This window comes from Biomphalaria glabrata, chromosome 18, assembly GCF_947242115.1.
Source record: "Biomphalaria glabrata chromosome 18, xgBioGlab47.1, whole genome shotgun sequence".
NCBI classification, from domain to species: domain Eukaryota; kingdom Metazoa; phylum Mollusca; class Gastropoda; family Planorbidae; genus Biomphalaria; species Biomphalaria glabrata.
Window position 1 is genome coordinate 19,930,186 of NC_074728.1, and position 11,356 is coordinate 19,941,541.

Consider the following 11,356-nt stretch of genomic DNA (forward strand, 5'->3'; position numbering starts at 1 on the left):
CTACCCAGCCACCGCGCTTCCAAAGATTTGTATACAATAAATGGTGAAAAAAAAACAACTATGAAATTACCATTTTCGCAGCGTATTCCTCCCCTAGCACATCAAGGAACGGGCTAGTAAGAGCCTAGCTCATGGACGCCAACCAGTCCGCCCTACGTTGAAACGTGAAACGTTCAAAAGAAATAATGTGATAAGAACTTTGACAAGAACTTTAAAACGGTAGGATGTGCGAATATGTTTAATGTACGTGATTGTTTGTTGAGGATGTTTTTTGTGAGAAATTACTTGAAAGGATGTGACGTAATAAAATCATAGTCTTCAATGTCTGTTTATGTCAACACGGAGTCTTTGTTCATTTATCGCTTATGTTTAACTCTTTCTATTTACCACATTCTGATGGAATCAACTTTTGTATCGTCGGTTAGGAGAGAAAGAGTTAATAAACAGTAATTTATTTATTCTCTGTGAAAACAGAATAATCCCTTGTCTGTACCAGCTGTGAAAGGGTGAGGGAAGAAGGAGGTATCTTGGTGAATCTTTCCCAAGGGGACTAATTCAACTTATACCACCACATCTTTCAAGTACGATTTCTTTCCCTTGTTCAAGATGCCAAACAAAATAAATAATTACCAATTGTTAATTAACTAATTGTCTTTAAAACTTTTATTGATTCTTGTGCTGTAAAATGTAAAATGAATAATTGTGCGAAATTTCAGCTCTGGAATATATTGTTATTATTTTCCAAATAACCTAAGAAAGAGATCTATAAACTAACACGTTTAATCATCAATAAGAAAACTAGATCTAGAGACAACATAATAAAAGTTATAGTGTCCCTGTTTTCATTCTCTTCTTTGGTACCATGATCCGGCCCATTGTGTCCTATGTTGCACAATATCCAGTGGCGTAGCTAACTTTGTGCGAGTGGTGCGGGAAGCACGGGACATCAAGTAATGAAGGGCATCGAACTAAAGATAAACTTTCTCTGTAAAATCCATTCATTGTGCATCCATGGACAAATGCAAACTACTGTACTTGAAATGCTAAATACAAATTAAATAATTTTCCTCGTTTTTTAATCTCCTATGTTCTTTCTTAAATTAAGTGAAGCTATTAACCAGGTTGAATCAAATTTACAAGTTTAAATCTCTCAAGGCAAGGCACTTTTACACGCCCACTTTCTTCTGGGGCACATGGTACATGTTGGTGGTACATGTTGGTGGTACATGTTGGTGGTACATGTTGGTGGTGCATGTTGATGGTACATGTTGGTGGTACATGTTGGTGGTACATGTTGATGGTACATGTTGGTGGTACATGTTGGAGGTACATGTTGGTGGTACATGTTGGTGGTGCATGTTGATGGTACATGTTAGTGGTACATGTTGATGGTACATGTTGGTGGTACATGTTGGTGGTACATATTGGTGGTGCATGTTGGTGGTACATGTTGATGGTACATGTTGGTGGTACATGTTGGTGGTGCATGTTGGTGGTGCATGTTGATGGTACATGTTGGTGGTACATGTTGGTGGTACATGTTGATTTTACATGTTGATGGTGCATGTTAGTGGTACATGTTGGTGGTACATGTTGGTGGTGCATGTTGATGGTACATGTTGATGGTACATGTTGATGGTACATGTTGATGGTACATGTTGATGGTACATGTTGATGGTACATGTTGATATTACATGTTGATGGTATATGTTAGTGGTACATGTTGGTGGTACATGTTGATGGTACATGTTGATGGTACATGTTGATGGTACATGTTGATGGTACATGTTGATGGTACATGTTGGTGATGCATGTTGATGGTACATGTTGATGGTACATGTTGGTGGTACATGTTGGTGGTGCATGTTGGTTAGGGTTAGGGTTAGGGGTTAGGGTTAGTGCATGTTGATGGTACATGTTGGTTCTACATGTTGGTGGTGCATGTTGATGGTACATGTTGGTGGTACATGTTGATGGTACATGTTGGTGGTACATGTTGGTGGTGCATGTTGGTGGTGAATGTTGATGGTACATGTTGGTGGTACATGTTGGTGGTGCATGTTGATGGTACATGTTGATGGTGCATGTTGGTGGTACATGTTGGTGGTACATATTGGTGGTGCATGTTGATGGTACATGTTGGTGGTACATGTTGGTGGTGCATGTTGATGGTACATGTTGGTGGTGCATGTTGATGGTACATGTTGGTGGTACATGATGATGGTACATGTTGGTGGTGCATGTTGTTGGTATATATTGATGGTACATGTTGGTGGTAAATGTTGGTGGTATATGTTGGTGGTACATGTTGGTGGTACATGTTGGCGTACATGTTGGTGGTACATGTTGGTGGAACATGTCATTACATCATTGCTCACTAGGCTGGTTTCATCTAAATATAGAGCATATAAAAATAGGCCTAACTCAAGAATGTAAAAAAGCAGTATCTGGCATTTAATGGAGTTTGTGAAATTACTACCCAAGTCCAAATCATTCACGAGAGAATATGTGCTCCGAACCAAGTCTAGTTCGTACATGCCTCAACAAATAAAAAACAAACTTATTGTAATATTGGATGCGCTAGCGGATCCAGAACTTTGGACTAATTTAAGTAGAAAAATTACACAATTTATATACGAATTCTATACTTATGTTAATAATATAAAAAATTATTTATATTTTAACCTATTTTTGGATTATATCGCCCCTTACCTCTAGTATGTTGGACGATTTGGAGGGGGGGGGGTCAGCCGAGTGAAGGGGGAAGGCGATCGCCCCTACTGCCCCCTACCCTGGATCCGCCAGTGATTGGGTGTTCATTTTCTCACCTATGTTGTGTTTTTGGTACCTGTATTAATTAAAACAATGGACGTGAAAGTCTACCTTCAAAAACTAGGATTATCAATTCGAGATTGTGCAATGAATCGGAAAAGATTACAAACATTTGCATGTGCTCAGATTAGCAAAACCCCAAAAAAGTTTTGACGAAAAGAAAACAATGCAATGCAAAAAAAAAAAGATTATTTATCAATAGTTTGTGGCATTTTTTTTTCAGATGCCTTTGAATTTCTGAAACAAGGACAATTTGAGATCTTGAGTTTAAAAAAAAGATGTTGTGCTAGATGATTCAGTTCTAAATATTGTCTTTATATTTATAAATCGGCTGTATATGAGCGAATTTTTTTCAGACTTGTGTTGATCCTTAAATAGATTTCAATTTTTTTCTAGCAAGAAAGCACCAACACATTTTTTAATATCTTTTTTTTAATTGTTTTTTTTTTGAAAGTCAGCAATACATAAAAATATAAATACACAAAAGGTCGAAATAAAAGTCTTTTAGCTGTTTTATTTCGTTTTTATGTTGGAAAAAGGGGGGGGGGTCATCATGAGGAGCTGCCACACTAGGCATCATATACCCTAGCTTCGCCACTGACAATATCGCACCTAAGGCCTACTCTCTAACATAAAGAGCCCCACGAATGAGCTATCACTATCGACAGGGAGGATAATGTCAGAACCTAGACAAATTTGAATGTGATCTTCAGAGTTCAGGAGGAAAATTCCACCTGAAAAAAAAAAAAAAAAAAAAGAAAAAGAGAAAAACGCTAGCAAAAAAAAAAAAGTCAAATCATAAATGCATTATGCAACAGTAGTAGCCCATCTTAACGTTAGGCAATTAGTCATCTATTTTACGAAACTTATATTAACTAAATCTGTCTGTGTGGTATTTCTATACTGTGTGGCTTGCAAATCCCATTCTTGGATCCAGTGCGTGTACATTTTACGTTTGCCAGCACGCGATAGTAGATCCAGTGCTTATTTCTATTTTGTGACGGTACCTACCGGTACGGCGTACCGGCACCTTTTTTTTATTAATGTGGGGAAAATGATTACTTTTCTAGTATTTTAACGTTTATTATTAATTTATTATATTATTGATTTGTTAAAATTGAATTTTTCTTTAAGTTTGCGCGCAATAAGAATATAAAACGCGAAACTGTTTAATAAAGTAATAATAAAACCATTTAAGTTGGTTAATGGACCTCATTCACCAATCGTAAACAAACAATTAGCCACGTGATAATATTGATAAAGCTCTGCATTCATAGATTTGACTAAAGTTTTGATAATGTCAGTCATGAAGGCCTATGGCAAATCATGTCCAAATTCGGCTGCCCGGACCAATTCATAACAATGGTGCGCCAATTCCAATTGGTGTATTTTTTTTTATACCATATTATTTTTTTCTTTTTATTACAATTCAATTTTCTTCTTTTTATTACATTTTAATTTTTTCTTTTTATTATATTGCAATTTCTTCGTTTTATTACATTTTAATTGTTTTTTAAAGTTTAGTTTTTTTACATTTGAACTTTTTTTTAATTACATATTATTTTAATTTTTTTCAACTTTTCTTTTTTTTTTACTTTTTTCTTTTGTTTTTTTTTTTACATTAAAATTTTTCTTGTTATTACATTTCATTTTTTTCTTTTAATTACAATTTGTTTTATTCTTATTATTACATATTAATTGTTCCTTTTTTTAATTTTATTTGTTTCTTTTTTTAATTTTATTTTTTCTTTTTATTACAATTTAATTTTTCTCATTACATTTTAATTTTTACTTTTTATTACAATTTATTTTTTTTCTTTTTGTTACATTTTTTATTACTTTTTTTTTCAATTTTCTTTTTTTCTTTTTTTACTTTTTACATTTTTTAAATTATTTTTTTTTACACTTTTTTGTTTTTATTAAATTTTAATTTTTTCTTATCACATTTTAGTTTTTTCTTTTTATTACATTGTTAACCCTAACCCTCTGAGGTCTCTGGGTCAAAAATAATATTATATATGGAGTAATCTTCAACGCTTTCATTTTTTCAAATAAGCATATGAAGTTGTACGGTATTGAAAGCTGATGAGAAATCAATAAAGAACAATCTCACATAAGTGTTAGGTAGGTCCAGATGTGATATACACAAATACAATTTTTAAAAATGCCAATTACCTGTGTAGACGGTTTCAGGTCCTTCACGGCGTCCACTAAGTGAGCCTCGCAACAGTACACCAGAATTTTGAGGTTTGTTTGGCGAGATACGATGTACATACATAAACTGTGTCTATAGTTAACAAAAAAGATTGAAAAATAGTTTTCAACGTTTTATTTAACTAGCAAATATAAGTATATTTAGATGTAGAGTTTCCTATTTGAATATTGAGTTTCAAAGAAAGTACTTTATAAAAGAAATATAATGTAAAAAAAAACCTAAATTTATCGCTGACCAATACCAATAACATTTTAGAATAAATATCCTCCACTGTGGTGCAGTAGTCTAAAACGAAAGCGGACAACTGAGATCTCGTAGTTTCCATCTCTCGGAGGCCAGAATGTCGCATCGGCGGACAACTTCACATTCTACACGAAAGCCTTAAATGAATAATAATAATAATAAGGCTCTTCTTCGAGTCCGAAGATTATTGAGGAGTGCAGTACCGGTATTTTTCGTGGCTATGCAGCCCCAGCTGTGACCTACATATTTTGCCACATCCAGGGCAAGCGTAACCATTTTCCGCCGGTGGTCGATTAAGATTTTCTTTTCGCCGTCTGCGTCTGTCCTCAGCCGTGGATTTTCTTTTGTTCTCAAATGAGTGACCTCCAGCTGTCTCGTTCTGAAGCTGCATGCAACCAGGTGCTCTCTTCTAGGTCTAAGCAAGTTGGCGCCTAAGCTGCTATCTAAAGCGTTTCCGTGGGGCACCTCTGTTACGTCGACCACCTTTAAGCTCACCAAAAAAAAAAAAAGACTGCTTTTAGGATACGTTCGTCTCCCATACTGGATACCTGCCCTGCCCAGCGTAACTGTCAGACCAAAAAAGTTAAGGCAAATGTCACTTACAATGGATTAAGACCTACATTAAGCTAACGATTTTCCAATTTCAATAATGATTATAACATCTACTTTTTTCAATAGTCTAATGAAAAAATGATAATAATAATAATAATAATAATTAATAGTAATAATAGTAAAAAAGAGAACAAAAACATAAGTACGACAAATAGTGCGCCATTAGGGAAATTCATTAAAGTTTTCAAAATAATAGAAACATATTAAGAATTTTTTAAAATTACTTTATTAGTTAAGATATTGTCATGACATTACAGAAAACTAACAGATAAATATATTTCGTAAATTCAACTTATCAAGTGCTCGCGTTGTTGAAGTTATGACTATGAGATGAGATTCCCAAAGAATCCGAGGTCTCTTTGTCTGTGTTTTAGTAAACCCATGTTGAAAGTGCATGGAACGCGATCTATATATTTTATTTAATACATCTTAACTTTTACTATCTTTGAAAATCGTTTTAATCACAAGAATGACTTTTATATAGAATATTATTACCTGATTATTGCGTACTTGAGAAAATAAGGTAATCTGGCTGAAGATTGTGTATAAACCTAAGTCAAGGAAAGAATATAATATATTATAGATTAAATTCCATAGTTAGCAAATTAAGTCGAGTGTCATATTAATAAACATTTTTCTTTTTTGACAAAAGAGAAGTTCACTACTTTTAGATCCCTTTAAAGCTAGGGAAAATGGTATCAGAAGTATTCCACCTAAATCGTTTGTAAAAGAACAAAATTGAGAGACCTTCAGGGTAGAAAACTAAATAGTAAAGTAGCAACAATACATAAAGCAATGAATCATAATCTACAAATACAAAATCAAAATCTAAAATAAAATACTCAGACAAATATAAAGGCTCGTTTCTTATTTATAATGCTAGGGCTAATTCGTGCCAATACTTTTTCGACTCCAGTGCAATCAGAGCATGTAATGGGTTGCCTGAGTCAGCCAGGAAAACCAAGCACTTGTATGTATGTAGCTAAATTGACACAGGAACACACGTAGCTCGTAATCATATTCTTTTTTGAAGTTGCATATGTATATTTATAAGATAAGAATCGCCCGGCATTTCTTTAGAGGCAAGAGCTGAACCAATTAAGAGACGAGAATTAAAAGACTTAAATAAATACGTTATTTGTCTGTCTAAAAAAATAAAAATTGTAATAATTTGAAACGCCCCTTCAAAAACATTCCCTATGCGTATCCACGTGTTAATGGAGTCGTGTACGTTTATTAAAGATCTACATTCTATAGGTCTGCCGTATTCTTAGCTAATTCAGAAATCCCGCTGTAATCCACTTTGAAAAAGGAGTACCTACATGAATTATCCAGGCATATGGTATAACAAATATGTCTTTATGTCTTTCCAAATATCACATTTGCTTGTATATTTTACGCTAGCCAGCACGCGATAGTAGCTGAACAGTGGAACGTGAACTGTCCGTATAACTAGGTCACATTTCGTGTGCGTGGGGAAAATCAATCCTTGTAAATAAACACGATTTGAATAAGTTAGAGTTAGGGTAAATATGAAATTCCTGCCAGCTTAGAGGATTTATTATCAATGACGGAAACAATATTGGGTGTATTTGTTATACAGGGCTATATAAGAAACTTAGAGCTAGTTATATGGATCTTGTTAATTGTCATTGGTTGTTGATGAACTGTCATTGGTAGTTGTGGTAGCTGATCGACTGTCATTGGTTATTGCTCCAAGTAGATTGTTCAGTTTGCTTATTCTTTGATGGATTATTATAGATCGCCTGTCTCGGCACTGTGTTTTTATTTCTTCTTCAAAAAAAAATTTTTATGTCGGTCATGTTATCATTGTAGAAGTGATTTGTATTTTATTGGTCGCAACTCAATGGATCGCATATTTTATAGAACTGAGTTTGAAAGCATTGAACACAAGCAAAATATAGTAAGCAGTATGTTCCTTCAATGCATCCTAAGTGGGAGTGTTGGAATGCATTTATAAAAGTAAATGAGTAAAGTTCCCACTTTCAGACCTTGAGATCTATGGGGGCAGATGATATGAAGGTCATCTGTTTCTGTGGCTCACGGTTAACGAGGGCGTCAAGTGGCCAGCACAACGATTAACAGCCTTTACGTTTTTCCCCCACAAATGTTAGGCACCCAGAGGCGCCCAAAGAATAAATTTATATCACATCTCAATCCTCGTATTTCATATGATTGTGAAGACAATAATTTATTTCCGAAAGTACAACTTCTTAATTGAACCTAATATTTAATCCCTATTGTCCCTAAGCCTATTGTCATGAATCGATTCTGACATCATTCTAATTCTTTCTATAAAAGATCATGTCAAAAGAAGTGCTGTGTGTATGCGTTTATGCATAGGCTTAGGGTTAGGGTGTACTGGGCGTTAGGCTTAGGGTTCGGAAAACAATCGCCCCCTACCCTCAAAAGTTCTGAATCCGAGAGTGGCCAGAAGTACCTTTTACTTGATGACAAAATCAAAACATAACTTAGTAATGTAGAGATTTAACATCGAGAAATATTTCATGAAAAAAAGAAGGATGTTTAATGAATACTGCGCCCAAAAAAAAAGTGTTTCAATGCTCATAGATTTCATTTAATACTGCTTTATTAAATGTCTGAATGTAACTATTTAAGAAGTTACACTGCAAAGACTGAGAAGACTTAAAAGAAGTAATCTAGCAATTATACATAAAACACTGAATCATAATCTTCAAATACAAAAACAAAATCTTCTAAAAATACCCAGAAAGACACAAAGAGAAAGGCACATTCCTCGTTCCATATGCTAGGACAAATTTGTATAAAAGCTCCCTTTTCCCTAGTGCTTATGGAATTGATTGCCTGAACCAGCGAGGAAAACCAATGAATTGGCAGAATTTAAGTCAATGGTTAACCTGCATGATTAGAGGCATGATGCGTAAGAAGTAATTATCTTCTTTTTTTTTTTTTTTTTTTTTTTTTTGAAGTAACGTCTGTATTTTATAAGATAAGATAAGAAGACTTTCTTTAAAGGCATTAATAATCTAATTGTTGTAAGCCAAAGCTGCAAGGAAAATGACTGCACGTGAGCAACGGTATTTCTAGACTGAAGTGGATCTCAAATATTTAACATTCAAATTACTTTGTACAATGAAATTTAGAACTAACAGAATATAAAAGTAATTTTTGGGATTCGAAAAGTTGTTGTCCCAATTGTTTATTTTCTTTAACAAAACGAAGTTACAAATAGGTGTATCGAACAAAATTAATAACCTATATATGATATCTTTTTTAAATACTTTTTTTCAAAGAATTTTTTTTTTTTGCGGCGACCCTCAAAGCCTTAATCTAAATCTTTGGAGTATCTGAAATTTCTTTTAAAAAAAAACCCATCTGTTGCATTAGCAATGTACTTAGGCCCTATAAATTTACATAATAATTTTTACAAGTAAAAACATTATTCAAAGGGTTCTTAAAATGTAGACATTTTGTGCGCGTCAAAACAGTCGAATATCTAAAGAGCGTTTAACCATCGTTTATATGGCGTCTTATTCTGATAAAAAAAACAACTAAAAGAGGTCTCGCTGAATAAAGATATACTTACACAAATTATATCTCAGTTGTCACTCACACTTCAGTATCGGCCATTGTCCCCACCTTACTTTATTTTACTAAATTTGGCCTGCCTTTTTAAATGGAATGAATAATGAGCTGAGGATGTCAGGAGAATGCGTTTCTAAAAGTGAAGAATGCCAGAAGAAGCTTTGCATCGGGGCTCCGCCACGAACCCCGCTAGAAGAAACTTACAGCGCTTCCCCAGACTCCTTATCTGACAAGGGAAAGACCACCAAAGTGACTTTTTTTGTATTTGCCCAAGTTTGAGAAAAAACTGTTCTAGTGGTAATATGACTTTTTGTAATTCTCTTATTCTCTTATCTTTTCAAGGAACAACTTGGTTGTATTTGCCAAGAAGTATTGGACTGTTAATTCATATTAGAATATTTTTCAAATAAAACATTATTCAAAAGGTCCTTTTTAAATAGGATGAATAATGAGCTGTTGACGTCAAGAGAATGCGTTTCTGCAGTGAAGAATGCAAGAAAACGCTTTTGGCGTAGGGGCTTCTTTGTTGTTTTTTTTTTTTGTTGTTGTTGTTGTTTGGAAGGTTACGAAACACTGTTTTATAAATTATCATATATATATATAATGTTACGATCTTCTCTACCAGGCCTTCTGCAAACACTGCCCAACAACAAAACACATCTAAAACATTTACTTGACAACAAGAGCTTCAAGTAACAAAGTGGCGATTTAATGACAAATGCACCAAAAGAGAATACAAAAAATTTTGACTGCATCAAATTCAAACGCTTTCTTGTACAATAGAACTGCCTACTAAACACTACAAGTCTTTCTCTGTCTACTTCTAGACTTCGTACAGCTACATTTTCAAGGACTCACAAGGTACCATGACACAGTCCTTACTGCTTGCTGTCCTGGACTCAACTGTCCATTGTTACATACTGTGCCTCTTCCTTGAAGGCTTTCGGTCACATGACCACAACATGGGTCATATTTGCGTGAACCAGCAGTACTGTCCTTTGTTTTACAGCCGTTGACCTGTGTGATTGGCCTGAGTCGTGTGTATCAGTAGGCCGCACATACTTTAACCCTTTCGGTCAGCCACGGGAGTTACTACAATATATATATATATATATATATTATCAATGATATACGCGCGTTTATGCATAGGGTTAGGGTTTTACTGGGCGATAGGGTTAGGGTTTGAAAAACAAATCGCCCCCCTCCCACTCCAAAGTTCTGAATCCGCTAGTGCAAGCAGATGAGATTCTTTTTACCATACACTATAACAGAACTACAAGCAGGAGATTACGACAACTTTAATACTGTTCAACGATTGAAAATGTCAGTAATATCCTCGTTTGAGTAGCTTTAATACATAAAACACAGAACCATAATTTTCAAATAGAAAAACAAAACGAAATAAAGTAGACACAAAATTAGAGGCACATTACTTATTCCATATACTAGAGCAAATTCATACAAGTGCTCCTTCTTTCCTAGTGCCATTAGAGAATGGAATGGGCTGCCTGAATCAGTCAGCAAAACCAACGACTTAGAAGAGCTTAAGTCATTGATTAACATACATGACTAGATTGACACATGAAATGCATAGGACTTTTTTAAAGTAACGTCTGTAATATAGAAGATAAGATCTATGTTCTCCTTCAGTCGGTGAACGACTATGGATTATCTCATGGAAATGAGATGAATGCCTGGGCATTAGCTGTGGTCGGAACGATGTCGCCCACACATCAATTCCCCCCTCTCCACGCAGCTGATGTATCCAAAGGAACGGCAGTGACGATACAGTTTGAGGTCAGCAGCGTCGCAGCTTCTTCCAGGGTGTAGCACTGGGTGCTACAAATTGCCTTTGGGTCGCCAGCT

General features: G+C 34.8%; 3 protein-coding genes across 8 annotated transcripts in view; all 3 read right to left on the reverse strand.

Annotated features, from left to right (window-relative positions):
- Positions 1-1,113: 1,113 nt before the first annotated feature.
- On the reverse strand, positions 1,114-1,683 carry LOC106069396 (uncharacterized). The gene has a single exon (XM_013229052.2). It carries the CDS (start codon positions 1,681-1,683, stop codon positions 1,114-1,116), a length of 570 nt encoding a protein of 189 aa, XP_013084506.2.
- A 27-nt stretch (positions 1,684-1,710) lies between these two features.
- Positions 1,711-2,358, reverse strand: LOC129924039 (LIM domain-containing protein A-like). The gene has a single exon (XM_056017655.1). It carries the CDS (start codon positions 2,356-2,358, stop codon positions 1,711-1,713), a length of 648 nt encoding a protein of 215 aa, XP_055873630.1.
- A 968-nt stretch (positions 2,359-3,326) lies between these two features.
- The window catches only part of LOC106065080 (uncharacterized), a 25,745-nt gene continuing 17,715 nt past the window's right edge, over positions 3,327-11,356 (reverse strand). For all 6 annotated transcript variants that reach the window (XM_056017039.1, XM_056017037.1, XM_056017041.1 and 3 more), the window contains 3 exons: positions 6,398-6,453; positions 5,008-5,119; positions 3,327-3,566 (listed from right to left, as the gene is read on the reverse strand). In XM_056017039.1, coding sequence (XP_055873014.1) covers positions 3,445-3,566; positions 5,008-5,119; positions 6,398-6,453 — 290 coding nt within the window. In that variant the 3' untranslated portion in view covers positions 3,327-3,444. The remainder of the gene's footprint in view (positions 3,567-5,007; positions 5,120-6,397; positions 6,454-11,356) is intronic.